This window comes from Nicrophorus vespilloides, unplaced genomic scaffold, assembly GCF_001412225.1.
Source record: "Nicrophorus vespilloides isolate i.1.1-1 unplaced genomic scaffold, Nicve_v1.0, whole genome shotgun sequence".
Classification (NCBI taxonomy): domain Eukaryota; kingdom Metazoa; phylum Arthropoda; class Insecta; order Coleoptera; family Silphidae; genus Nicrophorus; species Nicrophorus vespilloides.
This window is the reverse complement of record NW_017098116.1, coordinates 39,802-63,786: the sequence shown is the minus strand read 5'-3', so window position 1 is coordinate 63,786 and position 23,985 is coordinate 39,802. Positions and strand designations below refer to the sequence as shown.

Genomic DNA, 23,985 nt, shown 5'->3' with positions numbered 1-23,985 from the left:
ATTATTTAATTTACTTCTTTTTCCTTTTTTGTTTAAATATACTTTATTTTTCTCTTGACGAATTTTGAAGCGCGCGAAGGAATCATAGATATCGATTCGTTTAAAATTAATGTATGTGTAAAATCGAATCCAAATTCCCTTCGCGTTTTCATTTTATGGAAAAATAAACTGTATATATAATAATAATAATATATTTGTAGCGTCCTCTTTTTCCACTTCGTGTCTTTGTAATGTAGTTTTTATGTTTATTATAGTTATCGTTTGAGACCTACCTCCTAGTATATATGTAGCAGTGTGGGTTGACGGCGGTAGGTTTTCTTTTTGTATAACGTATAGTTAGTTATTATTTATTTAATGCTTAGTATAATAGTTTTGCAGCTTATCGATGCTTCGAGGCTAGACTGAGCCTGAGCTGCGATACTCTGGAGCGGAGGAATCTCTGCTGCCGCCGGAGGTCGTCGATATCGCGGTTCATGCTGTCGGAGATGTCGCCCAGTTGATCGCAGTAGGACGCAGCTTCGCGAAGGATGACCACCTTCGGGGCGCGCTCTCTCTTGCTGACCTCCGGTACCAAAACCCTGAGATCTTCGAAGGCATTCCTCAGGTCTATCCGCCGCTGACGCTCCATGTTATTGTGCAGATTCCTCTTCTCCGACGGTTCGGGCTCGCTGTCGCTGCTGTGGTTGTACGATGAGCGCTTCTTGTACGGCGACGACGGCGGAGATCTGTGCTTCGCCCTCTTGATTCCCCGCGTCGATTCCATCGCGCGTCTCTTTGCCTGCTGCTGTTGCTGCTGGTAGTGACGATGTTGCTGCTGCTGTTGTTGCTGATGAAGCTGACTGCTTCCCTGATCCGCAGAACCAGCTGCGGACTTTCTCGGCAGCATTGTTTTGATGCCGCTCTTCGTCATCGCGGACGCCATCGTCCTCTGGATCTGGTGCTTGTCCCGGATGGTCGGGTTGTTGGGCAGCACGCAGGCCATCCTGCTGCTCGCCACGGTCTGCTTGTGGTCACCCACGGACACGACATCGATTTCCTCCTCTGTAAATCAAAAAGAAAAGAATCCATTTAATACCGCACGGAGAGATTGAACGAGAGACAAGATAGGACATGAAAAGAGTATATGGTGAAGAGAAGGCAGCGATGGCCGACGGTTGTTGCACAGGATACGCATCGGCCGCGACTGGAATTCCTTTCGGTTACGTCAGCGCCGGTCTCTCGAGCTGCTGGCAAGCGCGATTTTTACGCGCCGCTCAAGACTTTTCGCATTCCTCGAGAGCCTTCGTCGTCTCTGCATTGCATATGCATACACGGACGGACACGCAGCAAACACAATGCCGATGATCATGATGATGATGATGGTGATCCCTCTTTGTGACCGACCATAAAAATAACTGAATCCTCGTTCCGCGGAAAACCAATTATCCGCAATGCATTCCGCAACTTTCATAACTTCACAGCCGATTTACCATCATCATTACACGAAACCAATCTCCTCCCATCTCCTCTACCTCCACATTCAAACAAACTTAATAAACGAAAAGCTTTTCTCTTCAATCAATTAAGAGCATTACGAGTACATCAATAATTCCTTAAATGAAACTTTCAATCATACACATTTATAAATAACATTTCTCTCCTTAATTTATTAACTGAAGATGAAGCGGAGAAGAAGAAACTTGCGGACATCCGCGATGCAATATTATTATTTACGGTTTTTTCCCCTCGTGCATTCGCGTTTTTTTTTTCTAGTATGCAGAGTATATATTTAGAATGGTGCGGAGAGATAAACGAAGGAACGGTGTAAATATTTGGAATTTCGGTCGCACCTCGCGCATTTCTTGCCCCGCTGCAATGTGTAATTCCAACATTGATACCATTTCGTTGGCGGCGATCGTTGCGCAACAATTTGCTTTTAATGAAATTTGGAGTGGTGCTGGAAAGGCTTCAACGATTGCAACTGTCTGTCTGCTGTTGCTGTTGCTGCCGCCGCCGTCCTCCATCCTTCTACCTCTTTCGTCCTCTGGTAGGGCAGCAACAGCAAGCGAGCAAGCAAGAGATTGTGGTCGAGATAAAAATGCGCGCACAGTGAAAGTTCCGACGGTGCAGCACTCGCGCAGACGAATTAAACGTAATGATAATTAACCGAGAAACTGGATTCTGGGGGCTCCGGGTCTTATTTTTATCTTCCGAAAAAGGTTCTTCATTTTATATTTCTTCTTCGTCTTCTTTTTGATGGACCCGGGCATAATTAATTACACGGATCCCAGATTCTACAACTTCATTAAAGTTTACTTTACGTAAGACGCATATCGCACTTAAGATTAGTTACAGTTCTTGGGAACCTAATCACGCGTGTAGCAATGATCAACTTTCAAACCTTTTCATCCAATCACAATATATATTCGAATTAATTTCAGTTACGTTCTTCTTTCATTTCTGTTGAACATTCCTTCTTTTTAATGGAACAGGAATAATTAATTAGAGAATTCTCAAATTCTACACATTCATTCATTTTTGTTTTAATAAATTACATTTTCTATTTAAAGTTATTCATAATTATTCCAGTCAAAGATCCCAAACACTCGATTCATATTCGAAATTCACGTTTAGAAACTTTCTTAGTTTACTTAAATTAGTAATATTTATTGATTTTAAATTAATTAGAATGTTTTGGACGATGATCAATTTTAAATCTACGATGAATTGTCAATGTATTTTAGAAATTTATTCAAGAATCATAAGAACTTTCCACTACATTATGATTTTATTTGAAAATATATTCAAAATGGTTATTTTTAAGAAATTTTCTTGGCAGCTTCAAACGACAATAAATTACAGTTGCAATAAAGAAATCCCACCAATTGATTAAACAATGATACAGGAGAACAAGGAGTGCGATACGCACAAAAAAAAAACGTCGATGATGTAATTATAAGGTGTAAGTGGTACCAAGGTTGCAATTAATTATCCGCAATCGGTTTCTTTGCGATAAGACAGTATACTGTACCGGCGCCTCTTTTAATCCTGCCCACTTGACGCGTCTCCGGCGATAAGGGGATTCCGGGAAAAGAAGAAACAGGACAGGACAGGTAGTGTTAAGCGTGAATGAAGGAAAAGGGTGAGATTTTTTTTTTACCCTTTTTTTTATATTATTTGGTATCTTTGATTTTAATGCTTTTCTTCGTGGGTACCTGAGGGGATGTGAAATCGGTTATACATTTATGTGTTCATCGGTTTCGGGGAAAACGTACAAAAAGGAGAGGAGCATAATGAAAAGAAATAAAAATTCTTCTCCATCGGTGTATCGAGAGATTGTTGTCCGGGTTCTCTCTAAACTGGATCCGCCAACGGAGAGAGACCTTTCACATTCCTTAAGCCACTAACGGAATTTTAAATTGATAAAAGTATCAGGTGAAAATGTACGAGAGGCCGATGCCTCCTCCTCCTCTTCTTCATCATCCTCTGCAGTCGCCGCCGCCACCGCTTCGTACAGAGCTTCTTTTTTTTTACTTCTACTACATCATCTTCATCAACATCATCTGTTTCGGAGCTTTAGAACCGCGAGGGTTGAGGCATAATCTCGCGGACCTCCAAATATGTGGGTGTGACGCTTCTGCTGCTAGAGGAGAGACGCGCAACTTCGGTCAGGAGAGTTTTAAATATAATCCCAGAGCGGGAATTGACCTCGCGGTCTTCTCTCTCCACGTGAATGTACACTGTATGTTATAAAAAAAAAATACCACGTCTACAACTACAGCACACACCAGTCTACAACACTAGCTCAGTAAAGTGTAGGTATCCCCACCGCACGGCGAACAGAAAGTGAGGAACACGTGTACAAATCTCGACCTTGACATATTATCTATATATATATAATATAATATTTATATATATATACTACATTTTTATAAATATAAACTCGTTGCTACTAACGACAATCTTTCTGCTTTGTGGGGGGTGGAAAATTCGAGTGGAAATCCTCGGTGAGGAAATGTAAAAAAAGAAACGAATGGTAGAAGTACATTGGAATCGCGATTACGAGGCTTTAAACAAATATTTATCGCGGAATATATTGGAAACGCAAAAAATTGCTCGGCGCTCGGCACGTGTGTGTGCGAGCGCGAATTAAAATAGCACAACTCGTAATAATAATCATCCGGAGTCTTGTTCATTAGCCTTCGCCGCAAAGAGGATGACCCCATACCAAATAAAGCCGGTATTTACATCCGACGATCAACGGCATTTATACCAAATATACCAACCATCATGATGATGATCTGAGGAAAATATATGTAGAGCCGTGATAGCAACTGGTCAAGGTGCAGGAAATCTGTTTATGTAAGCACATGAACTTTGTTTGCTCGGCCCTCTCCGCCGCAGAAATTCGCATATTATATTTAGCTGCGGTCCGCGGAAAAAGGCCGCGTCCGACCTTTAAGGAGTCCGCTTTCTTCCGCATTCACCTACAGACTTCCTTCATCCTCGCATTCAAACTGTTCACGAGGGTAAAAAAGGCGCTGTCCCCGTCGCCACCACCACCACCCAAGGTTCCTCATCCGAAGCCAAACCCATTTCTCGAAAGCAGCTCAATGTTATTACTACTACTACTACTAATCTGCGAATCTAACCGCATTCTCCAACTGTACCAAAGACCTATAAAAGTTTCAATCCCATCGTATGCAACCCTCTTAACACAATTAGAAACTTTACCCATTCAGCCCGCCAAAATACACAATTACACAACGCAATGATTCTTTAACTAACATTTATAGTTTGACAATACCTGAGCCCTTCATATTTGCAACTTTGTAGCCGATCTATAAATGTGTTACTCAAACGTCAGAATGAGTAATTAATAAATTCAAACTGCATTATTAATAAGACACTTTGTTGCTAAATGTTAATTCGCTTAAGGTGAAGCGATGACAAAATAAGTTGCATAGATCATACAAAAAAAATGATATGCACCGGTTATAGAGGTTGACCTATAGTCAGAGAGAGATTGACTTGACTCATATTCCGGAACTGCTTTTACTTTTATCTTTACCGATTCGAAAGAAATTGCACACTTCTTGCTTGTCCTTCTGTCTGCATCGACGTGAGATACATTTTATATACAATTTCTCATAGTTCAATGAGAATACATCATAATTTAGATTCGATCTATTGAGGACAAAGTCGTAGTTTCAATTGAATAATCTATATGTAATAAATTTATTCTGCGAAATACACGCACGTCGGTGTTTCGTTATCAAAATATTTGATTAGACTTTCATCTTCGATTTGAAAATTCAATCGATATCCGTAATTTGCACGCACGAACGATACCAACAACCAAAATATCGTTATCTCGAGAAACGCATAATTAGTCCGTTAAGTAAATTTCATTCCGAACACGAACCGAACGAAATCGCAAAAAAAAATTCTTATCTCTCTCTCATGGTTAAGCAAATCGCAACAGCAGTTTCTTTTTTATTTATTTAATTACATCTCCTACAAGAATGTTTCTGTTGCAAAAAAAAAAAAAATTGAAATTGCATTGACCGTAATCTTGATCTCGGGGTTAAACAACAGACGTTTCTGCAATTGTAAACCCGGAGATGGATATACGGTAATTCCATTAGCGGCGAACCTTAACCTTAGAGAGACGCTCCTTCCTTCAGATGAGCAATTGGTCTGTGTAACAGTTCAAGACCAACAAAAAAAAAAGTAATAGAAGACTTGTTTTAAAAACAGCGTTTCATTGACGGACGTAGTTTGGTAGTAAAATATAAATAGCCGAGCGAAAGCACGAAATAGTAATCATCGAAAGAAAAGAATTAAAAAAAATATATAGAGTTGTACGAAACACTGACGCGTTCCTGAGGCTTCGGTTACGGGGTCAAGTGCAGAATTTGCAAGAGTGTAATGTATACGCAATAAGTTAATTAACTAAAAAAAAAATAAAGAAGAGACGCGCATGTTTCGTTTTTTCGCGAATTTCGCAACTTTTATTTATTATTGTCGATGTTATTACAATTGGATCTAAAGGATGGACACGTCCAGGAGATGCGCGATGTTTCTTCTTACCGAAGTGCGAGGAGCATCAAGACAGAGAAAATCTCGGTTAAAATTTCGGCGCCACCGCTGATAACTTATCTAAGATCAACACAGCAGTCCCATGGTTGTGGTTAAAATGGGAAGGTTAGATTATATAAACAGGAACATTTGGACTCGCCTCGCATCCATCACATTTCGACGTTACGCAATTACGACGATTCTATACGTGCGCTAACGTATGTATACAAATATTACAAAAGAAGTTTCGATCCCTGTGGTTTTCCTTACGTTATCAATGACTCTTCCTGTTTGTTGTTTATTTTTATTCGGTTTTGTCTCTCACTCTCTTCCGTGATGTCTTTAAACCACCTTGATTGTTATGTTTCCTTCTTGTGTGTTTTGTGTTTTTTTTTTTATTGTTATTATTTAATCGCGATTGGCCCGCAAAAAAAAAAGTGAAAACCGCGCGCCGCACATCCTTGAACTAATCGTGAAATTGAAGAAGACACGAGCCTCGAATTTCCGCTGAGCTCGGCATGGGAAACGCGCCGCTCGCGCCTCATGTTTTATCGCTCATCGAATTCTCGAAAACCCTTCTCTATGCAAGAATTCGCTGCATAATCCGGATTTCAGAGCGCTGCCTTTTATACTTACTAACTTGCATACTACTACATGACATCGATGCATGTCGTCGTCCTTTTAGTATTACTTCTTACATCGAAAAGTTTCTCGAAAACCATCTTTCAGACACGGAACTCTTTCATAACAATTGATTCAAATTTTGAAACATTGATTAATAACAAGTTTTCAAGAAATTATATATATATATGAAGCGTCGATTTCATAACAAATGCAATATTTAATTAGAGAAACTTTAAACAAAATTAGGAAACTGTACTCAATTTTATTCATAATTTATTCTAAATAATCATATTCTAAATTTCCTCAATTTGGTTATTGAGAAATCAAAGAATATATAAACAAAAACAGATTTAACGTCGCGTTTAATTTAAGAAATTGAGTTTTTTTTTTAAGTTTAATTCATTAAATAATTCTATTCAAATTACGAAGTGAATTAAATAAATTTAAAGCTTATTGATATTGAAGCAATAGTTTTGAAGTTTTAGTTGCTATAAGAAATTGAAAAAAAGAGCATATAGCAAGTTGTTGGAGATGTTTATAAAATGTATGATTTTGCAGTCAAAGAGAGTTCGATTATCGTTGTCATAAGCAGAATCTAAATTTAAGAGAGTGCATGGCCCCAAGGAATGGGTCGTTCTTTTTCTGCGACACAGTGTCCTCACTGTTGCCGTCTCTTTTTGACCGTTTTTAGAGTTCAAGGAGGCGATATTAGAGTGCGAATCCGCGAAAGCGAGCAGCATAACAAACAACAAGGAGGTCCGCAGGATATGTGCATATATTTGCATGGTCTGCGTCTGCTGTGTGTGTGTGTGTGTGTTTGTATGCATGTGAATGTATGCGAATGCATGCATGTGCGGAATCGAATGAATGGGAATTGCGAGACGGATGGAGCGAAGGAGAAAGAGAGAAATTGGGCCTTCTGTGTGTCTGTGTGTGTATATATTATATATGTATGTGCAGATGTGCGGCTCTTCCTCTTTGCTCTCTCTCCGGGTCTTCGCCTCTTTCTGTCGTCGAGAGTTCCTGTTGTTGTTTGCAATGAAATAATTGAAAAGACCCGAGACAGGTCACCGTCACCATCAACCATCGTCGCAACCACCAGGCAGTCGAGTCTGCCAGACAAGTCTGAACTTGCTCGTCCGTAGAGGAGAGAAGAAGGCGGTGCTCGCTGTCCGAAGGGGGTACTATTAGGAGAAGAAGAGACCAGATGGATAAGAACGAAGGGAATTGAAAGAAGAGATGGTTTTGGGGAGATGTACGTGAAACGAAGAGAGAGAGCGATAATCGTTGTAGTCGACGCCGCCGCCGCTGCTGCCACCGACGTCGAACCAAACCGCCAGAGGACGGGGAGGAGAAAAGAGCTCCGACCCCGATTCCGAGACGCAGACGGTGTGGTGTGGGAATACCCCCCGGTTTCATTCATATCTCACTCTTTCTCTCTCTCACTACATTTACACACGCACACATTACATACACACAAACACACCCAAACGAAAGAAGAGAAGCAGCAGCATTGAATACGTAAAATACACACATACACGTATTCAAACAAGAAGGATAAATAATAATAATAATAATAATAAATAAAGAGAGCGAGAGTCGTGTAGGGAAAGGCACGAAAGTGGATAAGGATGGAGCGCAAATCCTTAGCGTCCTTCGCACGATTTTGGTCAATGGCCCCCTCCCGCCCGACGCAAGAAGGACGCCCGAACGCCGCCAAAAACCTTGATGGGGGCCCCACCGAACCAAACTTATATAAAAAAAAACATCCGAAATAGTCGCAACACACTTAATATTATATATATATATATATACTATTACTACTACTACTACTACTCCGGTTATCTCCGATATACCGATTTTCTAATCCGTTTGTCAAATAAATTTCGCTCATCCAAGGACGCAGGATTTCTACCGTCGCCGTCGATTATTCGCGCATCCACACATCACACACACACAGAAAATAAAACGATTTCATTTTCGATTCTCTCAGTCCGTCCATTCGTGTCCTTCCAGATAAATAAAAGCGCCTATCTCTCTCTCTAATCATTTAATTAACTAAATAAAGCAACATTATCGCATTAATATAGGCGCGATCCAAGACTAATTAGCAACCGGTCCAAAGCGTTTATTTTTAAAACATTCCGACCTCCCAGTTGATACTTCAACATCATTCAAAAATATTTCAAGAAACATTTATCCAAAAATCTTATTTTAAGATTAGAATAATAAAGAATTAGAATTGTTCGCATACTTTCAGCGCTTCCTGCTTAAGGAAATTTTGTAAAGATTATCAATAAATCAAAATCTTCTACTCATCAATATTAATATTCTTAACATTTCAATATTATAATTTATTTCGAAATCTTTGCATGCTTAATTTTAACTCATAAATAGAATGCAATAATTGAAGACATTAATTGCATACCAATTCAAATAGTTAACGCTGTATACTTAATTAGATTACTTTTGTTACTTATATAACATTAGTTTTGGTTTGTTGGACATTAAAAAAAATAGTCAACAAACATTCATGGGATTTTTCCAAAATCCGTGAAGTGTTTATAATACGCGCAAGGTCTTTTTTGATAAATAAAGAAGGCCTTTCTGATTACGTTTTATTTGATGAAGAAAATGAAAATAGATGCACTTTGATGTTAAGGAATTCGATACGTATACGCGTAGGTATAATAACGAGGCAAGTGTTACTATACTATTGAAGACACACGATATTCGCATTGTTTACTATAATCTCAAACAAAACGGAATGTTTATGCAATACGCACGCAAACAACAATAAACAAGTTGTTTTGGAGCGAACACGTCTCGTTATAGGACCGGAGGTGCTCGGATGGTATTTGACAAGTATGACAACATCTATACACTATCTTCTAGTCAAGTGTCAAACATATTAAGATAATCCCTATCAATTGATCTCCATCAAGGACCTCGATTATATACATATAAACGTTTCTTTAATAAAAAAAAAAATAATAAAATAAAACCGTAATTGAAATTCTATTTCAGAATCCATCTATCGATGAATTTGGACGTTTCTTATCTCAGGCGCCAATTAATCACGAGGCAATTAAAGACGAAGCCACTAGTCTTAAGTTTTCGCTAAAAATACGGTGAAATCTAAAATAAAATGAGTTACTGACCTGGCGTTTCAAAAATCTAGTTGGCACGCGAGACACACTCCTGTCTCTTTCCTCTTTTTTCTCTATTTTATTTTTTTAATATATATATATATATATATTTCCAACGCACCACACATAATTTCCTTTTCTCTCTCCTTCGTTCCTTTCCCAAACGCGATTTTCACGGATTTTTATTTTCGGACATTCTTTTTTTCTGTTCAACTTCTTCCGTTTGTCTGCGAACGCCCACGCCGCCGCCAATCAGGTTACTCTTTTTTTTTTCATTTTTCCCAACATAAAACATTCTTGATCATTTGTTTCGACCGTTATTATTAAATGCCCAATTACCAAATCAACTTTTTTTTAATCACCTACGAAACAATTGACGCGTGCTTTTAATTGAAGCTTGTAAGTTTCATTTCTCTTGTTTTTTTTTGGTGTGTTCTTTTACTCTTCGCTGTTGTTGTTATTATTTTTTTTATAATATGTACTACTATAATTCCTTCCCATTATTATTATTATTGCTTTGCGCCCAAGGACGTGGAAGCGAATATAATTACGTTTAGAGCCCATAAGAATGGAACGCGTAACGCGAGTTGCGTAAGGATTTTATTCAAGACACACACACATACAATATGAGCATGGCCAGACGTTCACGAAGAAAGAGGTGGAGGAGGAATGCCGGCCGGCGTGGATTCGCCATTAAATTAGAAAATTAAACGCGCTCCGAATTCAAAACCGTGAAATCTAATTACCTCATTGTTCCAAATCCGAATAACTTTTTTTCCCTCCAAAAAGTTTCATCTTCCTGAAGTTACCGAAAAAGCGCTGAAATTTAAAAATAAATACGCTACTTCTGCTCGGCGAAAATAAACGCGCCAGACGTTAATTGTACTTAATTATGTAATAATGGCTCTATTTATAACTGAACCGAGGCTCCCCTTCCGCTCGAACTAAATATTTACTTTGAGTTAAGACTTTACGCAGTTAACGTATCATTTTTATCGTCAATTGCCAAACCGGGCAGGAATGTCCGATTACAGTTTACAAAACTATATAAATCATAGGATTTAACACAAAGCACACACAAGATTTCTTAACTAATAAAATGTAAATGTTTTCCGAATTACATAATAATATACCTGTAACAATGTTGAAATTGTAACGCTTTTATTATTGATGACTTTCGCATTCTTCATTCTTCTTAGTCTCGAGAGAAAGAGATGGAAGAAATCTATTAATATTTTAACGGGCCATTTAAAGAATTCCACGAATCGTTTATTTTTTTTCTGCAGAGGCAGACAGACGTTGGTATGCAAATGATTTGGATAAAGAATTCATCGAAACTAACACCTCCGTTTCTTCTATTCTATACGAGTGTGCCAACGCTAAACGAAATTTTCGCATACGAAATCTGCAGATTAATAAATGCAAATGTCTCCTTTCGTCGTCGACCTGTCTGTCGTTTACTTATTAATACGTTTATGTAAATACTAGTTAAAAAAAAAAGAAATTTTTCGCTACGGCCGTCTCTGCAAACTATTAATAATCGTGAATGGTTTACGACTTCCAGTCAAAGACATCGCATTTAGTGAATTGGGCCTCCTCACAGAAATCGCATAGCAACAGCGAAATTCTTTATTTTATTATTTAGTGTTGAATATTTTATTGGATTATTTGCATAATTACGAAATCCGCTTAGATTATTCCAAAAAAAAAATCGGACTAATAATAAGAAGGTGTCGTCTCACCTTCTTGCGAAAGTTAAAGAATTTGTGTTTAACAATAATAATTTGCGTGGATTATCATTGCTAAATGCAATCTCACAAGGAGGAGGATTTTTCAATAATATTTGCAAAAGTTTTGGAAAACGTGCGAAGGTCGGGGCATTGAAAATGCGTTTGAGAATGATACAAAAAAAAAAGCATAATATTAACTTATATTGTCTACGTTTTAGAATTTGAAATTCGGATTTTTAGAGCTACGAAGTACTGAATATAAAACGTTTCAAGGTTCACGCTATCATTAAGTTAAGATTTTTACGAAATCCAAGAATGCCATATATATGCTAATGGGGAGCCTAATTAATTCCCTATCTGTGCCGCTTTTAATAACATTATTCATGTTCTCTCTCTTTCTCGTTCCACCGATTATTTCCTAGGAAAGGCTGAAAAATTTAAAGGCCTGCTGAGAGAGAGATTTCACTTTTTCTTCTCGAATTAATTCAGTTTTTGTTGCTGTACGCAATTGTCAATGTCGAGTGGATTATCTGTGTTTATTTTATTGATGTGACGAAAATTTTGTTAAAATTGAGAGAAAAAAAAAGGTCATCGTATGATTATTTAGATTTATAAATAAATACGTTTTATAATATTAGTATATAGTTTTGTAATAGAACTTAAGCAATTTCAAACAGAAATTATTTGCTTGAAGAATTGTAGGTGTTCATTGATTTCTAATGAATGTGTTGACATATTCAAGTAGGTTTTTCGATCTGATAGTTGATACAATTTAGACAAATTGCGTCGGTTGTTATGGAATCAAACAATTTGCGTTTGTTATTTAAAAATAAAAGGTGATTGGTTAACAGGAACCAATTAGGAGCTTCGATCCTTCGGATTACGCAAAACGATTTAAATATCCGAAAATAAATTTGCGATTGGAGCAGAGGAGGAAACGAAAAGCATTCGGTTCGTTCACCTTGAGCGAATCGATTTTCACATTGATTTATCGAGTTTCGGATCGGACGCAATAAGCGGTACACTTACATCTCAGCCCCAATTAAGTCTGTAAACCATCCGCGTTGAAAAGACGATGAAAAAGAAGTTCGTCGCTCGGGTGCAGAGTCCTCTATCTTTCTCTCTTTCTATCTTCTCTGGGACGCGTCTGGCAGTGCAGTCAGTGTGTTTATTTCCGGTGAGAACTTATAAATATTTGCACGGCTTTTCGCGGCAAATTGCGCGCCTCGCAAACCGACGTTCATATAATACCATGCGAGAGAGAGGTGCAGTGAAAAGATCGTATTTATCGTGGAGTTATCTTTATTGGAAGCGTTGCGTAACGCGCGGGAGCCTCACGTGGCCACAGGTTTAGCATATAAAACATTTCTACTCGCAAGGTCTGGCGCGTAAATAAATTAATAACCTCTCGACCTTACGCACAAACAACCAAAAAAAAAATAATATAAACAAAACCAGAAGAAACAACAAGGAAAAATAAAAGTTTTCTTAAAACGATTAAGCAGTCCGAATTTGTGACGATGTGGAAACTCGGGTCGTGTTACGTTTTATCGCATAAATATGATAATTAAAGTTTAAATTTTCTAGTATAGGAGGGAAAACGTCTGACAACGAGACGAAAGGAGAAATAATAATAAAAAAAAAAACTCGTTCCAATATTTGTGGAAAAAACAAAATTATATAGAGAGAAACGTAACAAGAGCGTCGTAGTAGCGTAGCGTAACTTTCTAAACACACGAGTACAACGGGATGGATGTGGAAGGTGGCAATAGGACCGTGTCCTTTGATTATCGATTATTAGAATATCGCCGGTCATAATAGGAAAATCAAACTTCTTGCACCTTGATTTTTGTCGCGTCCGCACGCGTCCTTTTTTTTTTTGGTCTGTTCTCTTTCTCCCTCCATTCTCATCTCATCTCTTTATACACACACACACAGCCAAACACACGTGTGTGAGTGTGTACGTATCTTAATACGTGGGCGTTGAACTCGGGACCTTTAAATCGATGATTTTGTGCCGAAAAAAAAAAACTTTTTACTGTTATCATGCGCGATAAAATTAAATTAAATGGCCAGGCCTTGGGCGTTACGCAACAGCGTGAGCGTGTGCGTACGAGCCCGGTATTAACAATTCCCACATATCGAGATAGAGAGAAGATGTCGAACAGAAACAAAAAAAACAAAAAAAACGAGATCGCAATTTTTTCGACGCAAAACTTTTGTTGTTGTTGATGTTGTTAGTAGAGTAGTATTTGTACCGTTCTTCCTGGTTCGATCAACCTTGGATCTACGTGTTTGTGTGGACGTACGCACTTTTTACGCATTATTATTATATCATCATCCGAAATTCGAAGGAGGAAGTGCGCGAAAACCGAGGTCGCATACCGATCCGGGAAACGGCGGGATTTTTTGAAATTGAAATCAAACGTAATTTATAAAGCTCACAGTATGTTATGCGTTCGTAATTGAAGAGAGCGTCTTTTGTTTGTAAGAGAGAGAGAGAGATGGAAGAAGATTGAGTAAATCGTGCAGGCAGGGAAGCAGCGCAGGTCTTACTTCCGGCAATTAAAATTAACAAGAGAATCCCGCGTCTCGTTACCAAGAGCCTCCGACGATCGTTAAACATTGAACATCTTCCTCTTTTTTTTTTAAATTCTTAATTTAAAAATACATATAATATTCGACGATTATAAAGCGCGACGGTGTTGGTTGTAAGCAATAGCGCAAGAGGAAATTGGAGTTTCGAGGTGGTAAATCTAATTACTGAATTTACGCGTATTCCGAAAGAGCCCTCTTCATTTTGGGCCAAGGACTCGCTATTTTTAGGACGATTCTAGACTAATTGCACGTTACATAATTTAAGATCATTTCGATGCGTACGCAACGAAAGATTCAATCAGGTGTTGGCATCCAGAATCCAATCTAAACATTTAACATAACTTTAACCCAATTCCGCGAAATTCGTCTGCACGATCATGAAAGGACTTTAATTAAATTTATGACAAAATTCAAAACGATATGTGAGTTCTTGTTGTATGATTGAAGTCTCCTAAAATAGAACGCATGATTCATTCGCATAATTGGTCCACTTCGGAATGAATCTGCCAGTAGACGGAGGAATTTCAACAAAAAAAAAACAACAACAACTAGAGATTAATTAACAAACACGAATTGGCAAATTTCTAAACGCAACCATTATTATCGAGAGACACAGGTAAAATAGAAACACTCTCCTTTGTTTCGTTTTCAAGGAAGACTAGATGTTCAAAAAATTCTTGGAAACGAGATGAAAACCGCAAATGCTAAATTTATGATTTATATTCAAAAATGTATTTTGTAAATTTTACGCGAAAACTAAAAGAGTTTTGAATGAAACGCGAAGCAAATAAGAAAGCCGGAAACGGTAAAGGACAAATAATGGAAAAATAAATATATCGCTGCGAGTTCACGCTTGAGAAACTTCAGTATGATTCACACATACGTGAATCGGCTTTTCAATAGAATGCACTTTAATTGAAACAAGAAAAGAAAAAGCGGATCAAGAGAAAAACAAAAATAAACGGCGATTCTTCAGAAAACGAAAACAGGAAAGACCGAAGAGATTTTGCATGAGACGTGGCCGTGAATTGATCCAAGAATTCATAAAAACAAAACAAAGTATTAAAGGTACAAACTATAAACAACAAGCCAGAGCGCATTTGTTTAATAAAGTCAGTTTCCGTTTCAGAAGAATCGAATTATCGTTAAGGACTAGAGATTTTTTTACTTTTGGACGATTGGAAGAGCAAATAGTTCTACTACAGAACAGGAGCAGTTTACATATAGAGAAGAAAATCAATAGTGCAAGAAAACAAACAAAACAGTCATCATAACAAACTTGTTTTATTTAATTTTTTTTTCCTCCTCCTCTTTTTAAGATATATTTGCTCAAGACTGTGGCTTATCGTTTCGAAAGAGTGTAAAGTAAATAAATAGAGAGCTAGATTTTCGGTGAGAGAAAAACGAAGAGAATTTTATCGGTGATAACTTGAAAATTCGAAACGCAATTCGCGTCGAATTGCGCGTTTTATTTTCAATTGGAATGTTTGCAAACATAGAAATGCATCGCAGACTAAATTGAAGTTGTGTTAATTTGTATTAGAATAATTAAGTTGATTGATGTAGAAATGCACGTTTTGAAAAAGAAAAAATCAGAGCTTGTTTGTCTGAAAGTTGACTGACGTGTGCGTGTTAAGAGTTGTTTTGGGGCGAAGAAGTAGCAGCTGATGGAATCTTTTTCTTCTTCTTGTTGCGCTGGTCGATTGTTATTATTGATAGGAGGAGAAGGAAGGAAGGAAGAAAGGCGACAGCAGGGATGAAAGGGCGGAGGAGCAGTGCACCTGTCTGATTGTTGCGTTTGTTTTTGTTGGTGTGGACTCTGCAGGTGGTCGAAGCACGTGCCATCATCATCATCATCAACAACAACGATGATCCACTGCTTCGGCGAGTGCGAAGAAAATCGGGATCGCCGATTGCGGTAGGAAGGTGCAATGTGTGTGCATGCATGCAAATACTGCTCGTTCGTTACGAGCATATATCTATACTACATAGTGTGCATATAGTGTGATAGTAATAATAGTAGTTAGTAAATTGTGCGCTTCGCTTTTGCACCTCCGCTGCTGCTGCTACGACTCGTTTCTTTTTATTTTGTTCATATCCTCTCTCTCCTCTTCTCGGTCGGTGTGTAGACAAGTAGAACACGTGCGTACTATATTTAAGTCTACGCCGGCTATGATTCCCGCGCGCGTCTAGATTAGGAGAGCAGTAGTCGAATTATGTCAAGTCAAATGGAGTGGCAAAAATGCGGTGCCTATGATCGGCACAGGGCTCTATACTACTACACAGCGATAGAGAAAGAGAGAGTTGTCAGCTTAGCAACTAAGTTGCGTGCGAATAATCTAATCTAAGTCGAACCGTTGCGGCTGAGGCCGAGACGGGTGGAGGAGAAGGCGGGGAGGAGTAGCTGGAGGATCCTTGTTTATATTATGATTAGAGAGGACGAAATTTTCATTCATTGCTCCCCATCATATCTCTTGCTCGACGACGCACTCTTCTTCTCCACATCATCCACACTCGCTCGCCTGATCCAGATAATAAAAAAATGTAAAGCCATATTTATATAATCTCGGATGATTTCGGTTTTTCTGGGTCAAACGATTCAATTTTTTTTTTTATAATTAGCGCCAAATTGAACTTTGACAAAGTTTTTTTTATTCTCCAGTAAATCCTCATTAACAAAAAAAAAACGACTTTTCATATCGCAAGATCGAATCTCAAGAAAATCAAGTTTTTACTGTGATGATTTCGATTAGACTGTAATGTCTACATTTATATAACAATCATATATTCTATGAATTTTTTTGTATAATGAATTTCATTTAAATACTTTACGTCTTTAACTTAAGTTAAATAAAAAGTGGACTAAATTGATTTATACATAAAGAATGTAGTCATTATCTGAAGATTAACGGTTATCTGGAGATTGTTTTGCAACTTGCAGAAAGTAAATCGTCTTAATCTAAATTTGCATTCGTACAAAATATCTTTAATCAAAATTTGTTGCGCGTTATCTGCACTTAATTTACATCTTTATAATAATAATATTAGATATAAATTACGCATTTTATCGATGTTTATATAACATTAGCGATTATCAAGTAAAAAAAAATATATATAAAATAAGATTTTAGCTTTAGCGAATAAATGTTAACTGTGGTATAACTTCTAATTCAATAAGTTAAGCGATTAGGTCGTTAGCCCTGTCGCAACCCCTCCGACTTAAAGAAAGATTTACGTTTGTAATACGCACTTATTTCTCAGTGTATCCATTACAAGTAATTGCTAGAAAATTTAATTATAATGTTGTTCTCTCTTTTATCCTTGGCAAATATGATATCTTTGATTTGTAAATTATTTTAAATGAATGTCTACTTCCTAGACAGTTTAAAAGCATTTTAAGGATGTATTTCTTGATGATGATGTGTACAGCGTATCCATATAGTTAATGGATAGTTTAAAGATTAAATGGCCATCCGGAGGAGAGTTATTATCATAATTCGTGCTAACGGTGGTGCGCACGGACTAATTAATTAGATGAGCGTCTGGATCCGGCTTTGGATGTGAAGGAACGATGAAAAGAAGGAGAGAAGGTGAGAGCACGGTGTTTCTGGGTCAGAGGAGGAGGATTTCGTCCGGATTTGGACAACGAAGAGGAAAGAAATCCGTCCGTCCATCCATTGAGAAACGTTTAGAGTAGAGTTGATACAAGTACGGTGTCGAAACGAGAAATTAAAAATGAGGAAGCGAAGGCGGCTCAGACGACGACGGCGGCGGTTGCGTAAAAGACGGAGTGAGAGCAAGAGAGGTTTAAAATTAGAGCCTCGATGGATGCCGTGAAAGAGAAAGAGAGAGTGTGTGTGTGATGCGGAGCGAAGAAGGAGAGGCGGAAGAGTCTGGTCTGGACTCTCTTGAAAACGCTGCGCGTTTTAATAATACAATATATGTGGGTGGAAAGAATGAATCACTTATATTATATACTACATACTATTACGGCGCTCGCTCTATGGAAATGCTGCTGCTGTTGCAGAGGGTGCGGCGCGGCAATTTCGGAAAAGCGCTCTCTGCTCCCATTCTATTCAACAATATCAATCTATTGAATATATCTAGCTCAAGAATCATTACATAATTGTATATATTGCGAATTATAATTGGTCATCATAATACCACTTCGGTACAATAAATGAAAAAAAAAATGCTCTGTGCTCTGGGTGTGTATCATCATTAAGAGAAGGGTCAAGCGGCGAAAAACTTCTTCTCTCGTTCGGTTCTTTTTGCTACCTTTTCAAAAGGAATCTTTCTCATTCTCTCTTCCCTTTGGGTTTGTGTTGGTGCTGTCTCGTTCGTTCACTGTCCGTAACTCGGCGGGAACGGGCGGCGTTCGCATTCCTTCCGAGAAGTCGGGGCCGTTTCGGCGACGGCAAAACACCAAACCGACCGAAAATAATTCCGAGAAAATGCGCCGCCGCATTCCGTCGGTGGCCACCGTTCACACGGCCCAAGCATTCCACCGATTTCAAACCAATATAATCAATGAAAGAGGAGAGAATACAAGAATTGGGCGGAAAGAGAGACAAAAAAAAAAAAAAGAAACAAACGAAGCAGCAGCAGACGACGACGAGATGATGATGATGCGATGAGTAAAGAGATAAATGGAGAAAAACCCTTTCCATCACTATTCTCATACAAATTAATTTTCCCTTGGCGAGAGAGATAAGATTGTCACACTCTAGTCGCACTATCGGGTTTTGACCTTTAACTAAAATACATACATACAATAAGAGAGTATGCGGCATGTAGATGGATAGATAGAAGTGAGTGTGTGAGAGAGAGAGAGAAAGAGAACGAATATGAAACCGGTTTTATGTAAGTTATGTAACTCGTGTGCATCGCGCGCCGGGTTTTCCTGAAGAATGTGCAAACTACTACTACCGACTGACGGCTGCTGCTCTCATTGCTGCGCTTTGCAGATGCAATGCACATCTATGATTCAATTGAGCGCTGCTGCTGCGAGTTGTTGAGTCACACAAATTTGGCGCCAATTCGCTGGGCGCGCGTGTTATATTTAGCGCTTTCGTTTCCGGCTCTCTAGGAAAGAAGAGAGGTGGAGGAGGAGAAGAAGGACAAAACCGACCGACCGATCGACCGACCATCGCTTTTACTTGTTAACTAACTACCTGAGATCGGCGCGTCTGTACCTTCCAGGTATAACGCCAAGAATAATATACATGCGATGCCTCTTAATATACTAAATGAAGGGTGGTGTCGATTTGCTCGCCGCTTCTTACCTGAATCTGACGGAGTCTCGATGCCCAAACTGCTCATCCTCATCGAGGCATTCTTATCTTTGTGGTAGCAGTGATCGCTCGTGAATTGGGTTGGAACCGGCGCCGGCGTCTCCTTGGGCTTCGGTTGCTCATCCATGACCTGCAGCAGATCCGTGTCCTCAAAGTAATCGTACAGATCGCTGTCGCACTCTGAGATTGCGTCCTGCAGCAGCTGCAGCGTCACCGTTTTGGCTTTAGCTTCTTCGTCATCGGAATTTGGCGGGGAATCCAACACCGGTATAATGGATTCTGCATTCTGCTGCTGTTGGAGCATCTGTTGTTGTTGCTGTTGCTTGATCTGCGTCTTCAGCAGTAGACTTCTCCCTGTTGGATTCGAGTACGCCGAATTCTTATTTATCATCGTCAATGCTGATGTGGTCGTCGTCAGCAATGCAGAATTATTGCTCGAATTATTGTTGGCTACGGTTGGGATGAACTTGAAGCTGTGAGCTCTGGGCTCGTCCACGGGGTGCTCCTTGCTACCGCAGTGTCCTGCCCACATGCAATCGTGATTTCTGATCTCGCATTCTTCGCTGTTGTTCTTCAGACTCGACAGCGTAGAGCATTCTCTATCCAGATTACCGAAGTCTTCGAAGCTGTTAAGCACGTCCTCCAGAGGCCAATCGAACTTGTTCCAAATATCATCGGACAGAAGAAGTTCGTTTGGCGCGAAGTTCGCAAAGCTCTCGCTAATTCCCACAACCATATCATCATCATCGTAATAAATGCTGTCCATCTTGACAGGCATAATTTTTATCTTCTACTTAAATATTACTCTTATCAAAGTTCACTTAATCACTAATATCACAAGTTGGCCCTGGCTGGTCACTTCTACAAGAAAGAAACTACATTAGTTTTATTTACCCCTACAACTATTAATACTACTGACAATTAGTATTTACTTGGTACTTTTGAAACTAATTGTATCGAATAGGAAGATCGGAACGATATACTCACCTTCTTAAAAACTACGTAGAGGTATATTGAATTAAAGCACTTATCTGTTGTTGTTGTCAACAAAAAGAACAAAAACTTTTTATAGCTTCGAATAATCGCAGAAAACTCTTGATCGACAAATATTCATACATACACTATATGTATGAATATATCTCTATATGAAGATGCAGAGTGTATGTATGAATATATATAGATATAGGTGTATGTATATATATATATAGTTTAATTCCACAGTTTTTTCCTAACGCACGGCGTGTGTAAAACGAAACAGATCGGCGACGATATCAATATCACGTTATTAACAAAACCACACTTCTTCTCCTCTACATTCAACTTTGTATACATGCTTAATATTAAAGGATTAAGACTACGAAATAGCTTCGTGGAGACGTCGTATGTCCTCTTACGAAGGTGGTTCTGCAACTACTGAGGATCGTGAGAAAATCGTTCGAAAGCATGCATAGCAAGAGGCAGGAGGCAGGCGGCCGGTCGGAGGAGCCGGCAGTGGCCGCCAACACTCATTCTCATCCTGATTTTGCATGAAACTAAACAGTTTCCAGTTGTGACAGTTCGTGAATCCTCTTCCCAGCATCCTAACCTATCGATCGATGCACAATTTGCATCCGATCATGCCGTACTTTCAATACAATTTGCAAAATAAGATGTACTAGTTTTTGACGCGCTCGTTTCATGCGCAGTCGTCGCTCTTGGGCGGCAAGCGCCACATCCCTACAACCACATAGTAAAACGCTGCACCAGTGGTTCGAAACTGGCATTGACTGGCGTCCTCCGAGCCCATTCAACCGGCTCGCGCAAAAGGACAACACCCCATCGAAAACCGTTTCGCTCTCGCTGCTCGCCTCATGTCTAGACGCTCGTTTAACCAAATTATTAATCCCTAATTACTCCTCCACTACTAGTCCTATCCCAAAAAAAAACACACACATATACACAATAAACATCATTCAAGACACGACCAACAATGATGTCATCCCGAGAGACTTGATCTTAAACGAATCGTGCGGTTTCCCCCTTTATTCATCACATACCAAACAAAATATAATAGACTGCATATTAACTAACTTTTAATGAAATCTACCATTTATTGTATTATAAAAGATATATTACTAAAGATATATTATACTACATCTAATAAATTACATCAAAACTAACGCGCTAACAACTTAGGCAATAAAAGTTTTTAGACCATCTTGCCAAAACTACAAATCACGGTTTTAGCTCATTCAACTATTCATTAACAATCAAAACTTTAAATATACAAAAAAAAAACTGAACAACAACAACTTTGCTAATAAAATCAGTTCATTCAAGTTTTTAGAGCTTCATTCCAGAGTTATGTCCAAATCCAATGAAAAATATAGTTAATGATTACTTAACAAACAAATAACTAATCATTTCAGAGATTTTTTAAAAATTTTAGATTGGTGACATAAATTAGTACCAATGATGTCATCCTGACACTTAACTGTAAACAAAACGTGCGGTTTCCTTTACCTTATCATATTATATCACATACCGCAAACCAAAACTATTCATTAACTACTTATTAACTCTTCGAACCATTACAAACAAATATAATATAATTTAAAATATCTATTGTGAATTATCACTCAATAGTTACAACTTTATAAATTAGAATTTGTAATTGCGAAATTGGATTAATTATTATGAAATTTCCTGTAAAGTTTACAGAATTTTGAACATTCCATCATATGCTGCTGTCACCCAACAATTTTCATTAACTAATCATCAGGAAAATAAGTTTTTTTTTTTAAATTATGTTTATATTACTTAACAGTTTAAAACTTCGGACTTTGCATGTTGCAAAATTTGGAATATTTATAGTTTTTTACTACCGAAATACGAAATTGTCTACTAACTGTGACATTCAATATAAGCAAATTATAGAGTAAACTATAAACAAGCAAATATTAAAAAAAAAACGAGAATTCATATTCGAAAAATAATAATTTTGCTAATATTCGCGTCCAAGTTTAATTATTTACATCAAAAAATTAAAAAATAACAACAACCAGACAAAGATTTTTTTTTGTTAGTGCCAGTGATGTCATTTGGAGACAGTGGTCAAGTGAATAGACGCGTGCTAATTCGTTTTTCCCGCGTCACGCCTTGCATACTCGGAAAAACGCATTTGCATTGGAATTTTCGCGCCTCCATTCGTTCCTAGTATGCTAAAAATAACGTAATTAAACGGACTTATGCAATGCATCGACTCCACTTTTTTCGTCATTATCAACTTCTCCGAAGGAAAAAATTGTTAATGCGAGCAGGAATTTGAAATTGTTATAAACGAACAACAACATAAACATCCACCCAAGTTCAAGACGCGAAAACAACAACAACAATAACAATAACAACGATGAAACGCGCTAATTGGTGGCATTCGTCGACGGGTATTTATGTCCCGTTCATAATTACTGATTCACATCTTTAACAACATCTTTATTATTATTTTTTTTCTCCGGACTCGAGTAAACAGACTACAAAGTATTAGTTTCATATCTTATTTGTGTTAATCTTAATAGGAATATTGGATATAATAAATGGGTTGAAGCAACGGTTTTGAAAGTGCTTTTGTTTGTGGCGCAGAATTTAGTTCCAAATTTGGCTCATGTTTTGCCCGATATGTTTCTCTACGTCTTCTATTTATTTATTTCGCTCGTTGGCAAAATTCCAAGCAGGTAAGCAACAAAAACACATGAAAAGAAACTCAGTTGGAAATCCCTGAGTTTCCTTTTTAAGAAATAACTCTCGGCTAATTATGTAAAAAATATAAAAACATATACGATTTATCTGTTCGCGTAAATAATGTTTATTTATTTGTACGTTCGGGTTAATTAACGCGCGCGGAATAAATACATCATCATACATTCTGCAGATAATGTTGCATAAGTTTAGTAATTTTGTCGTTGCTACATTGGTGGTTTGCGATGTTCGAATTGATTAATTAATTATTCATTAATCTTCATTAACAATGAAAAGCGCAAGTTATATTTATTCAGTGTTTCTGTGTGTGTGTGTGTCTCATTAATATTTTTTTTTTGTTTTTGCATCGTTAATGTTTGTTTAAATAATAGTTTTTGAATGGATGTATGCCGGTATTACGAAGGCGATCCACGGAACCTGCATGCAAATGAATCGAAATTGTTTGTGAATTGTTTTGCTGTGAGCCGCCGCGATTTCCACGTAAAATGATTCGTGTGTGCACAATCCCGCACCCAGCGTCCGGAGTTTCCCACCTTACAAATTTCCCGCTATCCGTTCGCGCGTTTTCCACATCGAAACATTTTTTCATTTTCGCGAATTTTCAATTTGCAAATCAAATTAACTTGTTCGGAATACAGAAACGATTCTATTAAATTTTGAAAATAAAATTTGAAATTTTAGTAATAATAAATTACTCATTTATTAAAGCAAAAAATTAATTCATCTTTTTCAAAAATTTCACTTTGAAAATTAATGAAAATTAAGTTTTTTTGAATGGGCAATTTTTTCAATAAA

At 38.0% G+C, this 23,985-nt stretch overlaps 1 protein-coding gene across 1 annotated transcript; it reads right to left on the bottom strand.

Annotated features, from left to right (window-relative positions):
* Positions 1-24: 24 nt before the first annotated feature.
* LOC108561707 (myc proto-oncogene protein-like) lies at positions 25-20,895 on the bottom strand. Its single transcript, XM_017919779.1, has 3 exons — positions 20,443-20,895; positions 19,447-20,316; positions 25-1,041 (listed from the first exon to the last, which is right to left on the bottom strand). The coding sequence occupies exons 2-3, from the start codon at positions 20,231-20,233 to the stop codon at positions 380-382; spliced, it is 1,449 nt and encodes a 482-aa protein (XP_017775268.1). The 5' UTR covers positions 20,234-20,316; positions 20,443-20,895; the 3' UTR covers positions 25-379.
* Between the last annotated feature and the right edge of the window lie 3,090 nt (positions 20,896-23,985).

Excerpts from the sequence above, each read along its gene's own strand:
- LOC108561707 (XM_017919779.1), bottom strand. The coding sequence starts at position 20,233 with ATGCCTGTCAAGATGGACAGCATTTATTACGATGATGATGATATGGTT. Across the intron at positions 1,042-19,446 it reads CGAGACTCCGTCAGATTCAG|AGGAGGAAATCGATGTCGTG; the intron begins GTAAGAAGCGGC and ends TTTGATTTACAG.